General features: G+C 41.1%; 1 protein-coding gene across 1 annotated transcript in view; it reads right to left on the bottom strand.

Moving 5' to 3' along the window:
* Positions 1-17,654, bottom strand: part of LOC117702056 (1-phosphatidylinositol 4,5-bisphosphate phosphodiesterase eta-1-like) — a gene marked incomplete at its 5' end in the record, with an annotated part of 51,388 nt that extends 33,734 nt beyond the window's left edge. Inside the window, 3 exons of the mRNA XM_076706364.2 lie at positions 3,913-4,020; positions 13,721-13,892; positions 17,518-17,654. Of these exons, the coding sequence (XP_076562479.2) occupies positions 3,913-4,020; positions 13,721-13,892; positions 17,518-17,654 (417 nt within the window). The remainder of the gene's footprint in view (positions 1-3,912; positions 4,021-13,720; positions 13,893-17,517) is intronic.
* Between the last annotated feature and the right edge of the window lie 1,024 nt (positions 17,655-18,678).

Consider the following 18,678-nt stretch of genomic DNA (forward strand, 5'->3'; position numbering starts at 1 on the left):
CCTGCTGAGGATGTGCCATTTCATCTCAGAGTGGACACGGGAGTAACAAGATCTCAGAGCCCCAACTGGGGACATATGAGTTCTATGAATGCTGTTATGTTGGAGACTAACAACATTCAAAAATCTTCTTAAAATGTCTCAAAGGAAAGATGATGATGTTGCAACTACAGTCATGGGGAAGGAAAAATGATCAAAATGTTCAGTGAGAGTCAGAGTGAACTGTGGTGTATAGTGTAACGGAATACAATGGGTATTACATGTGACCGGTGGACTGGGGTTCGGTTTTTGCTGGAAGGCTTGGTTTTTGTGGGATGAGCTTCATGCAAGAAATAGCTGATATTTGTGATCAACAGCCTGGCTAAACACAGATTCAGAGAGTTTTAAGAAAAATGCAACTGAAAAACTCAACAGAAGAAGAAAAAGTAATCAATGAAGTTGAAATTCAGGAGTGGGAAGTCTGTGAGACCCACGGTCACAGAGGATCCCATACCTGTGAATAATGGTGAACTGGCTGCCTGGAATCAAATCTACTAGATTATTGCACTGTGGCAGAGAGGAAATTGTCCTTGCATCTCTGAGCTGTGTGATTCTTGGGTCAGTGAACACATTGGCTTTACCCTGTGGCTTACATATGAGCCAGATCACATACGAGCCAGATGTTCTCTATGGCTGAAGCTACAGAATAATACAAAGCAGAAGCTTAGGGAAGTCAAGGGCAGCAGAAAACATTCATTGCATAAGCAAAAAAAGTTTCATGCGGCTTGAGCAGCTGACAGATTAGGAGAAAGCCTGTCTCCTGTTCAGTAGGTAATGTTGGGTGAGCCTCTATACCTGCTCTATTCTTTGCCATGCCTAGAACTTTCTCTCCATGTATTAACCTGGCTAATTCTTTTTTTTTTTCATATGTTTAGTTAAATATAACTTCTAAGGAAATCCTTATGTAGCCATCCCCTCTGAAAATTCAACACACACACACACAAACATGCGTGCGCACACACACACACACTCACATACACAGACATACACCATTTTTCCCTTAGAAAACATACTATTTATTTCACTTATTTGCTTTGTTTCTTATCTGTCTCCTTCTTCTATCATTAATGTTTAAACCCCAGGAAGCCAAGAACTTTCATCTATTTTATCCACTCCAATATCATCTGACATCAACAATGATAATGGCACAACTCCAACAGGAAATGCTTAGAAAAAAAATCGGTGAAATCCATAAAATAACTTAATAAGCTCATGAAAGTTACTGTTCGGGGTCCATGAACTGTGCTAAAAGTTTTATGTGTTACGATGCTTTAGGTATGGCTTATTAACCTAACCATATCCTTTCAACTTACAGCTGAGGTTAAAGGCTTCCTTTATAGGAATGGCTTTGTATGTCATGGCTGTTCTGTATGAACAACCTACACTGCACACTATTTTGTAGAGCAACCTGTTTTGTAGAAATATGATCACGTGTCTTTAATCTACTATGTAGATAAGACAGGTGAGCTTCCTGTTGTCTGGTAGAGTATAAACTGACATGTTACAATACTCTCAAATTCTAACTTAGGACATTTATTATTTTTCTCAAAAGAGCTCAAAAATAGAGAAAAAAGGTTGCATAAGAACTTTATGTATATTTACTAAAAATGTTGAGTATGTGTGTGTTTACGTGTGTGTGTGTGTGTGTGTGTGTGTAACATACTTTCTTCCTCAATACATAACAAAGAGCCCTTTGTGGAGCCTTGTAAGTTGTGGTGCTCCCCAGCTCCACTCTGGTCAAATAAAAGGTCATGGCTATTTTTGTGGAATGGTATTCTAAAGCATCTATTCACACCAAAGCCTAGAAAGCAGCCAAGAGACTTTTGGCATAAGCAGAGATCCCTGGAGTTTACAGGCGTAAATACTGATCTGTTTCCAAAGAACAGTAAAATTTTATAACCAGAGATATTTATTATGGAAAATTAAAATTATTGTCAAGTATGATTTCATGAGCTAATATCCCACCTATTGGAGGAGGATCGGCAAGTTCAAAGCTAGCCTGGGCAACAAAGTAAGGCTATGTCTCAAAATACAAAGTTAAAAGAAGGCAGTGACATCACTCAGTCATAAAGAACTTAGCTAGCAAATACCAGGACTTAGATTCAACCCTGAGTACCACAAAAAAGAAAAAAAAATAGTCTCAACAGATCCACAGAAAAAGTGATACAGCTAAGATGAACTAACACCTAGATCAACTTCCCTTGGATGCAGCAGTAGATACTGCACTGTCACAGAAATAGGAGTTAGAGCCTCCACCTCCCATTTTCACAGAACAGCAGTCCCCACACAGGTGACATGCAGGGGCTTCTGCTTCCTCTATCAGATGATGGACTATGCAGCTAGCAACTAGGGATCTGGAGAACTAGATGCAAAAGAATGAAAGCCAGAAAACCCTGGTTTACTAAATAAGACATTAAAAAGTTAAATTATCCATAGTCAGAAGAAATAAATTATAAAGATAGCACATACCTTAAGTGGCATAAAAAACTTAATATAGTAACTATATTTTCATTTATGAAACTATTGAGGATTTTGTGACCTATTAGTTACAGTATTTAACTGAGTTAATAGAAACTGCTAACAGGGAAGATATGAATTCAGCTCACAGTTTTTGCTTTCTCTTCAAACTGAATCTCCTCGATTTCTCTGCTTCTAAGTACTTTAAAGCCAAGAAAGAAATGTCCACGGAGGCATCAGCTGTCATTAAGCTTTTGTCTCCTTCGAAATTAATGTCAGTTCCTGTTGTCACCTCTGAGGTGAAGCATCAGCATTAATGTAGTTTACAAGACTGTGTTGTAACAACATAATTGTTGAATTCAGGGTAATGGTGAATTATTCGATTATACAGTATACACCTGGGGACACAATAACGGTTCTGATTTCCATGAAGTACCACTTTTCTGCAGAAATGAAACTATCCTGTAAAGCCTGCACTATTTTGGGCTTGTCCTGTGGCACTGGAAATCATGTGACTACTGATGGTGAAAGGGACAGAATTTCTTCAAACCTTAGAATTCTTCAGGTTCAAACTGAACTCCCATAGACCACATGGTAAAATGCACACGCAGACCCTTTATGTAAGAAAAGGTCCAGATCCCTGGGCGGATCGTTCTACTTAAGATGTGACTGATAGAACCTTCAGCCAAATGTCTCAGTTTTGGAAGGGCTTGGGAATCATATAGGCCAAGGAATAATTTCCTGGTGAGGAGTTTGACATTTTAAAAAGCAGACCCAGGTGTAGCTGGGGCCTGGAGCCAGCCTAAAGTACCACAATGGAAAGCCAGTATTTATTTGGCAGGGGTGGCAAGGTCCCACCTTCTCGTGTTTATCAAGAAGACTGACAATACAATCACAGTTTGACTTCCAGCCTGCTTAGAAGGTGTGGCCATATTGGAGGGACAATGTCACTGCAGGACAGGCTTTGAGGTTTAAAATACTCAATCCAGGTCCAGTGTCCCTCTCTTCCTGCTTCCTGTAGACCCAGGTGTACACTCTCAGCTACCTCTCCAGCACTATGTCTGCCAGCATGTCACCTTGCTTCTTGCCATGATGATAATGGACTATAAGCCTCTGAACTATAAGCCACTCCCAGTTAAATCTTTCCTTTTGTAAAAGTTGCTATGGTCACATGATAGAAACGCTGACTCAGACAGAAGGATGTACTGTACTGCTAAAATGCCTCCCAGTTCTAAGGCATAGACTCCACTACTCACATACCACACCAACCGCTGGGTGCCAGCACAGAGTAGTTTTAAAATAGCATCCTTTTGCACTGCAGATGCCATATGTGTGGAGAATTTAACATAGCACCAGCATAGTGCCCCATTCTTTCTGCAGTACATAAGGGACAGAGATGGTGGGGAGCCAGTAACTCACGTAATGCAGCTTGAGCTTGCACTCATCTTCAATCTCATCTGCACTGTCCTCATCTGACACTTCCCCTTCCTCTGCATCATCCCCGAGGTGATACGGCAACTTCTTGCCCTGAAATAGATCAAAATGTCCCATTTGAAAATGAGAATAAATTCACGACAGCCTCAAAGTAGAAGCAATCCAAATGTCCACTGGCAGACGAATGGACTCACAAAACATGCTTTTCTCATATGGAATATTACTCAGCCTTTAAAAAGAACAAATCCTGATATACATTACAAGATGGATGAACCTCGAAGGCATTATGCCGGATGACAGTAGCCAAAGACAAACCTTGCATGAGTCTACTCACACAAGGCCTCCAAACAGCAAAAACAGACACAGAATGCAGAATGGTGACGGGATGGGCAGCATGCAACAAACAGCTGTCGCTAAATGGATATAGAATTTTTGGCTTAAGGATTATACAACATTTTGTCTAATTTTTAAACACTACTGAATTGTACACTTAAGTAGTTAAGGAGTTAGGTAGTTTGTGTTCTGTGGACTATATTTTTTTTAGAGAAAACTGAATACAAAATGAGGTATTTATGTGATGGCCCAGTATTACTTCAGATGCTCTAGAATGCAGATAGTCTGGAGGAAAGACAAAATAAAGATAGAAAGACCTTTTATCCTAAGGCTGTCATTACCTTAAATTAAATAAATTGATTAATAACACGCTATTTTTAAAAATCAGACCAATGTCCATTTTCAAAAATAAAGTCTGACTCCTGACAATAAGCATTACCCATCTGACTGAGCGACTTTCAAAGTCAGTGCCGTGTCCCCCCATACGCTGGAACCTAATAGAGCGGGCATCATGGCTAACAGCATAAAGAAGCCGGGCCTCTGGGAAGGGATAAAATGAGGGGAGGGGTCCCCTAAGCTGCTTGCCTATTCCACCATGAAAACATACCTATGAGGGGCAGACCCTCCCTCACCAGACACTGAACATGGCAGCCTAGCTCACAGCTACAATCCTAATATGTGAGAGACTGACAGAAGACAACTGAGTTGAGCTGCAGACAGGGCTGACTATATAGTGAGTTCCAGGTAAGCCTTGGCTGCAGAGGAAAACATAGGGTGGGACAGAGAGAGGGAAGGAGGAAGGAAAAGAAAAAAGAAAAGAAAAGAAAGAAGAAAAGAAAAATTTCAGAACTTGGAGGTTGGGCTTCTCAGCTTGAAGAACAGGCTGATCTTCTGTTGTTTTTAAGTTACCCAGGCTAAGACATTTCATTTTAGTGGCCAAAAGACACAATAGCCCTGAGAGCAGCCTGCTTTCCTCAGAGGGCAGGGGAAAGCTGTCCTTAGTGGTTGTCGGCTGGTGCCCCTTCGCATGAGCCCGTCTTTCATAGATCAACGGTGCAGCTTAAACAACAGTCCCAGAACTAGGCCATTCTGGAGTCACCAGTACATTTCAGAAATCACAGACCTTGGACAGGGAAAACTCTCATAACGAGTTGGGCAGAGATCTGGGTTACAACGTTAACGTTCATCCCCAAGTATCTATGGGAAACTGGCTCTGGAACTCTTCTCAGACAGCAAATCCCAAAGATGTTCAAGTCCTTCCTACAACACAATTTGGTATCTACACACCACGATAATCCTCTTGTTCACTTCAAATCACCTTCTAGGTTACTTATCACACATAATATAACATAAATGCTATGTAACCCAAGGGAAAGAAGGCTGTGCAGGTTTAGTACAGACACAGAAAGTGGACTGTCCATACCTAATATGATCTTAGAGATCTATAAAATCACCAGGAAGTAATCTGGAAGTAAATACAGTCAATTGTTAAGAACAAGTATCTAGGGCTTGGGAGACCACTTGCTCCACAAGCATGAGGATGTGACTTTGGAGCCCCAGAAGCCATATAATAAAGTAGGGTGGTAGTAGCCTGTGCTTGTAATCTCACGGCTTCTATGGCAAGAAAGGAGACAAGACATGGGAATCTCAGGAAGCTCATAGGCCTGCCTCAAAAGAGGTAGAAGGCAGGCACTGATACTTGTAGTTGTTCTCAGACAACCTGTGCCTCTCTCCCTGAAGCCCCACATACAAACATGAGCATGCATGCACATGCAAAAACACACGAACGAGTATTTTGCTGTTGTTTTGCTTTTTTAAGAATAAGTACCTCTGTAGGTTTTTCTCTTCTTCTATACTTCCCAATTTTTATTCAGAAAAAAGTTTAAAAAAAAAAAAAAAGCCAAGAGAAGGCTAGGCCCAGGGACTGATAAGAATTCTAAAGTAGGCTTCTGACTTGAGAGAAGAAAGGAATATTAATAGGCTATTAAGTTGCTTCCAGAATATGCTGTAGGGCAGGGATGGGCAGAACCAGGCTCTGAGGCAAGTGGCTGAGGCAGTTGCAGTGGGCAGCCTCCAAAAGTCACCAGGATCTCCTGTCTTTTATCTCTGTACTTCTGTGATACTCTCTTCTTGGGCGTGGGTTAGACCTAGTGACCACTTCTAAACATAACAGAGCAAAATGATAGGCTGTCTGTCATTCCTGAACCTACCTTCCTTCTTACCTTTCCACATCCATTCATCCTTGCAACCCCCACATCTCCCCCATCTCTTTGTTTCTCTCTGTCTCTGTCTCTTTCTGTCTGTCTCTGTCTGTCTGTCTCTGTCTGTCTGTCTGTCTGTCTGTTTCTCTCTCTCTCTCTCTCTCTCTCTCTCTCTCTCTCTCTCTCTCTCTCTCACACACACACACACACACACACACACACACACGAGTGAACTGTATAGTGGAAAGAACCACATAGCAATAGAAGTCTCTAGTCTCTAGTCAAACATCCTGCAAGAACATGCCAATCACTGCCATTAACTGACCCTAGAAACACAGCTCTCTCCTCCCAGCCCTCCCTGGAGTAACTGTTTCCACCTGACACCTTCACTGCAGCCTTTTAGAAGGCTCTGAGCAGCAGACACAGCAGGGATCATGGGATGATGCCTGCTACTCCAGGTTGCTAAATTTGGGTTCAATTTGCTGTGGAGCCACAGATGCATAACACACAAATCGGATCGGAAGGTCAGACCTAATCCAGTGAAAATGCCTTTTGCAAAATTAAGGTGCAAAGATCACTTCATCATCCATACAGTGGTCTCAGCAACTGCTGGCAGAAAGGCTACCATCGGCTTCTTCTACCATCCCTCAGCAGATGGGCTCAGTTTGGACCTCTGGTTTCTTCTTCACACCCAGAGGAAGGTTCACCTGACTGGTAATTTGTAGGTGCACCACCTACTTCTAAGAAAAGTTGAAAAATCAAATATCTAGCATTTTAAATTCAAAACAGAGATGGAAAATTTTTAAATATGGAATGAACTTGGTGATTGATCCTATACAGGAGTGCTTTGTTGGACTGTAAGAGGCCTCTCTTAATACTGCCCTGAATCCTCCTATACAATCAAAGCCCCTGACTATGGGCATTAGAACCCTGATAATTTCAAAATGATTAGACAATCTATGTAATGAAAGTAAAATCTGCATTCAGATAAAGCATTTAGGATTTTGAGACTTGAATATGTTCCTCGACTTAAAGAATGGCATTTCTAAGACTGAAGTGGTCAGATCATATGTCTGCGTTGATGTTTTAGACAGGTCTTCTATACCCCAGGCTGGCCTTGAACTCACTTTGTAGGGAAGGAAGACCTTCAATTTCTGATCCTGCTCCTCCACTCCTTAGTGTAGGAGTTACTTGTGTACATCACCAAGCCCAGTTTAGGTGGTGATGGGAACTGAATCAGAGCTTCACACATGATAGGCAAGCGTTCCACAAGAACAGCACTCTCAGCTTCAACTTGTGTACTGTTAATGACAGGCTTGCCCAGAATTAAAATGCTCAAATACATATAAATACGATTTTAGGTAGTGTCTATGCAGAGCGCTCCCAGAAAATGAGTTCATTTTCTTTCCTTTAGAGAACATCTGAAGAGCTGCTATGAGGTTATGGAGAGCAGTCACATAAGCGGTGGCCAGACACACTCAGCAACCACAGACACAACGATACCAGCATCTCTCAAGCATTCACCACCAACAACGTTACTCAGAGTCAACATTTTGTTGGGCACAATAACAGATACCAAAGTAGACCTGTGCACAGACATTTAAATACACTGAAAGCAGTTTTCTCTTGTAAAATAGCCTCAAAACCAATCAATTAAAATAATGTTCAGTAGAACGAAACTAATAAACAAAAAAGCATCCCCGAGTTAAGAATATGTCTTCTCCAGTGATGCACACGGTTCCAGCTCCATGGGATGGAAGGGTGCCATGGCAGCCGGGCATGAAGAGTAAAGAGCCACAGGCTTCAATTCTTTGCTTCGCAGCGGCATGGAATGAATGGATAAAAACAAACGGTAAACATCATATAACACCCCTAGCAGAACTCATCATTCTTTTTCAAATGTAGTCAAGAGGCTGCATGTTGACACCTGGATTTTTGGCCAGCTCTGCCATACTCCTAGCTTGAACAGGTTCTTTATTTAGGCAGGAAGAAAAGCATTGCAGAACAACATTGCTGCTCTGCCTTTCTTTTTGAGACACAACCTTGCTCTCTGTAGCTCAGGCAGGTTTTGAACATGCAACCTTCCTGCCTCAGCTTCCCAAGTACAAGCATGCACCACCATGCTCTGCCAGGACCATTTCTGGATTGAGCCTGCACAGGCCCTGTATGTGCTGCCAGTCTCTGTGAGGTCATGTGTGCATCAGCCCTGTTGTCTGGAAGACCTTGTCTCCTTGGAGTCATCCATCACCTCTGGTTCGTTCTTACAGTCTTTTCTTTTTTCTTTCTTTCTTTCTTTTTCTCTTTCTTTCTTTCTTTCTTTCTTTCTTTCTTTCTTTCTTTCTTTCTTTCTTATTGGATATTTTATTTACATTTCAGATGCCATTCTCTTTCCCCATTCCCCTCCCTAGAAAACCCCTATCCCATGCTCCCTTTTCCTTTTTGTTTGGGAGTCGTCCATCACCTCTGGTTTTTACAGTCTTTTTATCTCCTCTTCCCATAGATCCCTGAGCCCCATGGGGAGAGGTTTGATGAACACATTCCATCTAAAACTGAATGCTCCAAAATCTCAGGGCACTCTATGCAAATATGGGTTTCTGTGTTAGATTCCATCTACTGTAAGAAGTTTCTCTGATGATGGCTGAACACGGTCCAAATGCTAAAAGGGAGAACTAGACACTGGTTCCCACCACTAAGAAGCTATCTGCAGGGGCTGGAGAGATGGCTCAGTGGCTAAGAGCACTGATGGCTCTTCCAGAGGTCCTGAGTTCAATTCCCAGCAACCACATGGTGGCTCCCAACCATCCATAATGGGATCTGATGCCCACTTCTGGAGTCTGAAGACAGCTACAGTGTACTCATATATATAAACTAAATAAATTGAAGAAGAAGGAGAAGAAGGAGAAGAAGGAGAAGAAGGAGAAGAAGGAGAAGAAGGAGAAGAAGGAGAAGAAGGAGAAGAAGGAGAAGAAGGAGAAGAAGGAGAAGAAGGAGAAGAGGAGGAGGAAGAGGAGGAGGAAGAGGAGGAGGAAGAGAGGAAGAGGAGGAGGAAGAAAAAGAGGATGATGATGAGGAAGAGGACAAAGAGGAGGAGGAGGTAGATGAAGAGGAGGAGGAGGAGGAAGAGGAGGAGGAGGAGGAGAAGGAAGCTATCTGCAAAGGAAAATAATTGTCCCCCACCCCCAGTGGAGTCTCACTAGGTGTATACTAACCACACTTCAAGGTGGGTCCCATATCTAAAAATAGTTGGTCAACACAAAGTGAACTCAATAGATTTTGTAGACTTTTTGTCTAATATTGATCTATTAGTTTTATTTTTTGTCTTATTAGTCTTTTTCTTGTCTATTTTGTTTCCGTTTTATGGTGTGTGTGTGTGTGTGTGTGTGTGTGTGTGTGTGTGTGTGTATTGAGACAGGGTCTCTCTACTAGACCTGGCACGGAACTCACTATGTAAACCAGGCTGGCCTTGAACACACAGAGATCTGCCTGCCTCTGCTTCCCGAGTACAGAGATTAAAAAGTGTGCCACTAGCACCTTGCCTTTTATTTTTAAGAGAGGTTAGAATGGGTATGCAGCTGCATGGGTTAGAGATGGGGAAGATCTAGGAGGAGTTGTGGGCAGGGGGTGCCAGGTGTCAGAGAGACTGAACCAACAACCAGTGAGCCTGTGCGGGACTGACCTAGGACCTCTGCATATTTATTACAGTTGTGTAGCTTAGTCTTCATGTGAGACTTCTAACAGTGAGATTAGGGGCTCTCTATCTGACTCTTTGTCATCTTTTGGGACCCCTTTCCTCCTACTGAACTGTCTTCTCCAGCCTTAATATGCAGAGAGGTGCTTAGTCTTACTGCAACTTGCTATGCTATGTTTGGTTGATGTCCATGGGAGGCCTGCTCTTTTCTGAAGAGAAATATAAGAGGATCAGATAAGATAACAGGAGGCAGAGGGGAGGGACTAGGGGGAGAGAAAGAGGGCAAACTGTGGTCAAGACACAAAAATAATAATGATGATAATAGTAGAATATACTGTTATGAAAAAGTACAGTTATAAATATAAAAGCAAATGAAAATATGAAAAAGAATAAAATAAGGTAAAAATCTTGTGTGATGTAAACAAATTTAGTCTGAGTACATATAAATGAAGGAGGACCCAGGTGCCTCCTGGGAGTCCTTTTCTTGTCTGCATACCACTTCAGTTACACTCTAACCTTGGGTTAATTAGTCGTGGAATATGGAAACATTACTGGATATCTCTCAGCTTCAAACTATCTATGGCCCAGGACAATGATAACACTCCTGTGACCCCACTTGCAAAGTGAGGAACCTCAGGGGGGCTGGAGAGCTGGCTCAGTGGTCAATAACACTGGCTGCTCTTCCAGAGGACCTGTGTTCAATTCCCAGCACCCATATGGTAGCTCACAACTGTCTATAGTTCCAGCTCCAAGGGATCCAGCACTCTCACACAGACATACATGTAGGTAAAACACCAGTGTGCATGGAATAAAAATAAATAAATCATTAAAAAGGAATAGGAACCTCGGGGCACAGAACAACTGCTACTTTTAGCAAAAGCAATTGAAGAAAAGCTGCTAACTATGTTATATTTGCTCAAAAGCAACTTTGTGCTTATTTTTCAGGAAGACACACACACATACTTGCACATTCACAAACACCACACACACACACACACACACACACACACACACACACACACAGACACACATCTCTTGTAGATATAACTCTTTCTGTATTTCTGGTGGGTCAACGCGTTGGCCTCCTGAGTGGTATGTAAGCTTTCCATGCTGCCTTTGGAATGAAGACTATTTTTCTGCTAGAGCAGTGTTGCTTTTGTTTTAAATAGGAAAGTGATGGAATACACCAGGCAATCTTATTTTTCATTTTTATCTATCTATCTATCTATCTATCTATCTATCTATCTATCTATCTATTTTTTTTCCAGACAGAAGATACCACAGGCTACCTTCAAAGTCATAGTCTTACTGCCTCTGCCTCCTGAGTGCTGGGATTACAGACATGTTTCTCCATGCCCAGCTTTTTTCCTTAACTTTTAAGAAACCTTTCCAATAGTGAACACATTTCTGATGCATCTGGAATACCCATAGCCCACACTGCTGCCAATCCTTCCAAAGACTGCCTCAGACCTTTCATCTGTAGCAGTCATCCTGGTGGCCATAAGCCCTGTACATCTGTACTACATGACCATGGTCTCGTGTTAGAGAAAGTGCTGAATAACTGCCCACTGAATATTCACCATAATTTCCACTATCCAAAAGAAGAAGAAAATTGAGACATGGCCTGGAAGACACTGTGCAGACCAGACCGACCTCAAACTGACAGAAATCTGCCTACCACAGGTAAGATTCTGCACAGAGCCTTACCAACCTAAGACAGAAATGCATTGGCTTTGATAATGCATATTCCATGAAAGGTAAGGAAGGCATTCTTGTCAGAACAACCTAAGATAGGCTCAGTCTTGTTAATAAAATAAAAAAAGGGGGAGAGGTGGAGAGCCTTTGGGGCTGCTTGGCAAGAACCTGACATGGGCTAAGGATTAGGAAATGGATTGCTTAGCAGGAATATGACATTGGCCAAGAACAAGGAAGTAGGCTTCAGGCAGGAATCTAAATATTAGGCTAGAACAAAGAAGTAATTTCAGACAGGATTCTAAATTTTAAGCTAAAACAAGGAAGTAGGCTTCAGACATAGAAATGATCTTGTGCTAGAACAGGGAAGTAGGCTCAAATATCTTGGTAATCTTGATAAGCCCTTAGAAACAGTTATCACAGGAGTATTCCTGTAATTAGGTTTAATGCCTTGCTTTTTCTTTGACTATTTGTGTTTATTGTCTTGCTTGTTCCTTGACTATTTGCATCTGCTGTATTGCTAGACCCTCAACCTAGAACTGACCTTAATACATGCATGTAATTAAAATGGTATAAAAGCATAAAGGAGGAGAGGGGATGGGATAAGGGATGACATCTGTATTGTAATAAATAAAATATCCAATAAAAATTTTTAAAGAAAGAATGAACATCAAGCTATGAGCCCAAATAAACTTTCTCCCATAAAAAAAAGAAAGAAAGAAAAGTAGAATTCTGCCTACCTCTGCGTGTGCTACTGTGTCCAGCCAAAAGGAAAGATTATAATCAAACTGTCTGAGTCTACATTTATTTTTCTGACTGTTGGATAAGGAATATTGAGTATTCACAATATTACAAAGATAACACTTTAATTTTATATGTAGAAACCAGTTTTTAGTACAGCAGTTACCTCTGGCCAGACTTGAGCAAGTTGACTTTAATATTACCTGTCATATTATTGAGATCTTTTATTCACCATGCACTTACACAAGAGCCTGCCAGCACCTCTCTGGTGGACTCTGGATCTCTACTTATAATTTAATTGTTAGAAAAAGCAGATTTGGAACAACTCTGAGGATTTCATTAGTTTTATACTGTGGTGGGCTCTTTCCTTGACTTTACCTCTCCTCCATCATGCATATTTTTTTAAGAAGCCTTGTCTACTGCTCTGTTCCTTATCTAACTAAGAGTTTAGTCCAAAGAAAATGCTTGCTGGAGGTAAGTAAAATCACAAAGCCAAAGATCTCAAGGAGCTGTCTTCCTGACCACCACTTGCATTAATGATATTCACTGCAGTAGGTTTTCTCCCTTAGAAGATCTGTAATGAAATGCCATTCAGCGCATCCTGTCTCCTCTGGAGTACACGAGTCCTGAGGGGCATTATGTCTGTGCCCCTCATGTTTCTGTTTGAGGAGAGTGCTTCTCACACACATAACCAAGACCGATCAACCATGAAGATTTTTTCCCCTTTTGACAGACAGTTATTGGAGCTTGAAATAGAAGAAAAGAATCTGAACAGAATGCCTCATACATGGAGGCTGGGAGCTTTCATCTCTCTTGCACTCGCTTTCCCATGCACAACCCTCTGTGTGAACTCTCCCAGACTTAAAATAGCTTGCACAGCACGGACAGCCAGAAAACCAAATCCATAGCACGCAGTCAGCAATAACTTGCCTCTGAAGATGTGTGTATACATTAACATAAGACGCATGGGCAGATACCCTTCATATGTATGGATTCAAATGATTTTTCTTTTGAACTTTCTTTTTTTTTCTTTTTTTCTTTTTTTCTTTTTTTTTTTTTTTTTTTTGTCAACAAGGAGGAAGATTAGTTGATCATTACTGTTTTAAATGTTTGGGCCGTAACCCCAAAAAGTAGTTACCTTCACTAGGATTTTGCCTTTCAGACTCTGAGGGCTTGGAAGCTGCCTGCACTCTCCTGTGTCTACAGATGACAGGTCCAGTTTGTCCTGGAATATTCCTTTCAGGTACTGAGCAATCTTCCTCTGCTGCTGAATACTGCAGTGGTTCTCAATGGACAGTATAACTGGGAACCTGAGGAAACAACAACAATGCCAAGGGAGGTCAGTGGCGCCAGCTCACGGGGATCTTGTAAACCTGGAAAGAGAAACTGTACTCACTGCATTCTTAAATTCCTGGCAAATGAATTGACAATACTAATAATGATTAAAATGATGCTAAAGGAGAAAGAGTAAGCATGCATTCAAGAGAAAGTTTTTCAAAGCAAATATACTTTGCCAGGCACAATGTTGCAGGATGGCTTAGTTTAGTATCAGGCAAGAAGTGAGGAATGTAATACAGGCAAACACGCGCGTGCGTGCGTGCGTGTGTGTGTGTGTGTGTGTGTGTGTGTGTGTGTGTGCATGTTTATGAAATGTGAATCCTAAAAAAATTTGTGATGCCGGGCAGTGGTGGCGCACGCCTTTAATCCCAGCACTTGGGAGGCAGAGGCAGGCAGATTTCTGAGTTCGTGGCCAGGCTGGTCTACAGAGTGAGTCCTAAGGTTGTGACAGCCAGGGCTACACAGAGAAACCCTGGCTCGAAAAACCAAAAAAAAAAAAAAAAAAAAAAAAAAAAAAAAAAAAAAAAAAAAAAAAAAAAAAACCCAAAAAAAAAAAACGAAAAACCTGTGATGTCATTTTTTTCATATTTATTCACAAGTGTAAATGCATCAAGAGACTGATGCCTATCGTATCATTAAAGGCAGTTGTCTACTCTAAAAATACACCATCTCCAGCTTGAGACCTAAGGGAAAAATAGCGTGATGCAGCTTTGTTTTAGTTTAGTGTCTTCAAGTGTCAGACGTGTCAGGCTTCCCCAAATTATTTTTATAAAACAGAACACCAGCTTTCAGTTAAAAAAAAAAAAAAAAAAAAAAGCTGGCCCAGTGAGATGGGTCAGCCTCACAGCCTCAGCCAGTAAAGGCAGCTGCTGCCAGGCCTGATAACCTGGACCTGATCCCTGGCACCCACATATGGAAGCAGAGAAGGGATTCCTGCTGGTTGTCCTCTAACACACACATGTGCAGTGTAGCATGTGACTAGACCCCCACCTTCCTGCACACATAAATGTCTAAAAACCAACTGTCCGTTCTACAGCAGCACACAAGTTTCAGTACAGGAAATGCGAGGTCATTCCCAGAGCCAACCAAATGCCGAGAGGTTAGCAAACAAACAAACACCGAACCAAAACAAAACCAAAAACTTAGTGTGCTTTCACATATTATTAGAATATATATGTGATATCTTCCTTCAAAGTATACAAACCAATATTTGAATTACCTAATACATTGGTGCAAAGGGGGGGGAGATTTTTTTGAGGAAGCACAAGCTCCAAAAGATGGCCCATGACCTCTTCAAATTAAATTCTGTATGAATTGCAACACTGGATGCTGAGGTCACAGACAGGTGCCTTCAGCGGGTGGTGGCTTGCCTTTCTGACTGCAGTTTGCTGGGTGGTTGGGTTCTCACATGGGTTCATCCAAGTGTGTTGTGAAGAGAAATCCACAAGCGAGCATCCCTGAGACTCCCTGCAATCATGTAGGTTTCAACAAAAATAATTTCAAATTCTCAAATCCCGTATAAAGAGCTCATGAGTGTTTAGTGCTGCCAAGCGGAAGGATGTCTCAACAGGAAGGAATTGTGAGACTCATCCCACCAAGGAGCACTGGTCAATGTCTGAAGGCCTCTTTTTATGGGCACGGTTTAGGGATGCTGCTGGCATCTGGCGATTGGAAGCTGGAGAAGCTACTAAATGCCCTACAATACACAAGATGGCTCCCTGCCTCATATGATCTTGCCCGCAAACGTACACAGTGCCAGAGTTAAAAGGCCTTGCTAAAAAGGAGACATTAAAAATAGAAAAAAATTAAAAGGGCCAGAATTTGTTAATGTCCTAAACAAGTATATAATGTTCTCATTTGAAGTGTTTCCTATTTTAAAGATGTATTTACCACTATTTGATGTGTATGAGTGTTTCGCCTGAATGCAGGTGCACTCCTGTTGCCCACTGAGGCAAGAAGAGAGTGCCAGATGCCATTAAACCTAGAATTAAAAGTGGTTGTGAGCCAAACAATGTAGGTTCTGGGAACCAAACCCAGGTCTTCTGCAGGAGCACCAAGTGCTCTTAACTGCAGAGCAATCTCTCCAGCCCCTATACTGCATTTTTTCCTAAGGGTACTTAAACATAAAGTCAATATTGCATATTGCTGGCACCAGGCGATCCTCTGAGGTATGGGGTAGCACTGTTTTATATAATGGGAAAACTGAAATGTACGAGTCATAAAAATCACGGTTTGGAAGGCTAAATTTAGCACTAAATACTTCCTCATAAAAGATGCCAGAAACTAAATTTGTTACACAGCAGGAACAGCTTATTTGAAGGGCATCCAACCTCATGCTTAATTAATAAGACCAAATATTGGAAATTTTAAAGGCTACTAGCTTCTAAAATATTTTATGCAATCACAATTTTAATTTGCCTCTTTAATTTAAAAATCCTTTCTTGTATGCTTAGTATATTTATGGAACTTGCTAAACAGACAGAAATCAATGATTAATGAAATACATTTCCACATTTCCAATAAGTTTATCATCTCATATCTATATAAGAAAGCAAGTTACCAACGTTTTTGTCATGGTGTTATATGCTATGACAGATATATGTTCAAACAGCTAGGTATCAAGAAAGGGGGGGATTTATCAGCTGTGGTCAAGATATGCTTCCCAGCTGGGCAGTGCTTAAATAATTTTGTTGTATGAAAATAGAGAAGGTGACTGGCATGGCAGGAGTGGTATTTAAGGTAGATACTAGCACACACTAGGTTGGGGGGTATAAAAGCTCCAGGCTTGTTGGAGAAGGTGGAAGTGAAAGACGGTCTTTACCAGCTGATGCTAGATCTCTGTGACGAAATGAAGGAAGAGGATGATACTGGAAGAAGGGAACCACACATGGAGGACACGAAGACATCCTGGGTGCTAGTCGCTTTACAGCAGCATTTGTGTTTCAGAAAGAAACCATAGCATCAATACAGAGTATGAGCCAAAGGGGAAATGAGAACTAAGAGAAGGCAGTGAGGTCAAAAAGAAGGATAAATCCCATGCATGTGTTGGATGTCTTATGTATCCTGAAGTCTCTAACGTTCAGCATTTTATTATATTTGATGCAGTGTCATAAAACTGTTATGAGGCAGAAGAGGTGGTTCAGCAGATAAGAGCCCTGGGTGCTTTCCAAAAGGACTAGGGTTCAATTCCCAGAACCTACACAGAAGCTAAGAATTGTCTATAATTCCAGGCCCAGGAGATCTAGAGCCCTTTTTTGACTTCCACAGGTACTGCATGAACATAACAACAGACAAAACACTCATACACATAAAAATAAGGTCTCAAAAGATTACAAACTATTATCTATAATAGCTTGTTTCCAAGCTTTATGGGTTTAGAAATTTAAAAGTCATTCTTTGCAAAGATATTTCCAAGGAGACAGGATGAGAGAAAATGGGATTAAGAAATGAATGGATTACAAGAATCCATAAACTTAAAAGCCACAGTACTTGTTCTCAGTTGTTGCTTAGAACCAAAAGATACCCAGGGCAGTAGGAATGAAGCTGGAGGGTGTAAGGAAGGGGTGGAGCTTGGCTCCCAGGTGTTAATGTACTTACTCATTCTTCACGAATGCATGCTTGTTGATGGTCTCCACAACATCTCTGAAGAGAATTTTTGAAGTGAGAGTATAACCATGGTGGACCACTGGCTCTCCATCTGGGCCATCCCAACAGTCAACTGCCAAAAACAGAAGTTGACATCAACAACATAAGATGTCTGGAGTTCCTAAATATATCTGAAAGTACTAAAAACATTTATGATTATTACTAGAACTTATACATACTATAATTTTGACAAAGATGTGAAGACAAAGAACTGAACATTCTGGATTACTTTATGAGAATAAAGAGAGATGATAAAAGATTTGGGGTTTTTTGAGTGCTTATAGTTTACAAAAATATGCTTAAAAGTAAATCAAGACATATCAAAATTTCTCTTGGGAGTTTATCAAAACCAAATATACCTAAGACTACAATCTTTGATTTTTTTCTTTATTAACTAAAATGTATTGGACTTCTCCATATAAATCTTTTTATCTTCAGGTTGCTTTTGGTTCCAGCAACAGATAGAAGTTCTGCTTGAGCCTACTTTGAGGTCATACAACTGCAATATCACCTTTAGCCAGGTTTCTGGATAATGCTAGTCAGTCTAGAGATTTCAGACTTGCTCACCCCACACGTTTGTGAGCTGGCATCAAACTCACAGAGATCTGCCTGCCTCTGCTGTGAGCATTAAAGGAATGCACCATCATTCCCAGACTGAAGTGGACATTTCTAAAACCTTGTGGCATGGCAGCTGTACTGATCTCTTAACATAAGACCTTCCTCACGTGTTAGCAATATTGCTGGTGTTAACAAATATTCTTCACTTTCGGTTGTACGGAAGTATAGCATGTGTAATTCTGTTTAGTTGGTAGTGATGATGAATAATGATGTTATCGGCCCACATCCACTGCACCAGGCTTTTTTTAAATCATTATTTCAGACTGTATTTTTTGAATTTATAAAAACATTTATTAGAAAACAATAGGCTCTTTTCCATAGGCAACAGTTTCATACTGGCCACGTTTGCTGTGTCTCTTAATCATATTAAGAAGCAGACTAATCCACACCACTTAGGTTTATGCAAGCACACTCTGAGTTTGCAAATTGCCTGACACATTGCTAGAATGTATCACAATTTCAACACCTCTTGCCCAGACCTACAGTCCTATTTTT

The sequence above is a fragment of the Arvicanthis niloticus genome, unplaced genomic scaffold, assembly GCF_011762505.2.
Source record: "Arvicanthis niloticus isolate mArvNil1 unplaced genomic scaffold, mArvNil1.pat.X pat_scaffold_405_arrow_ctg1, whole genome shotgun sequence".
NCBI classification, from domain to species: domain Eukaryota; kingdom Metazoa; phylum Chordata; class Mammalia; order Rodentia; family Muridae; genus Arvicanthis; species Arvicanthis niloticus.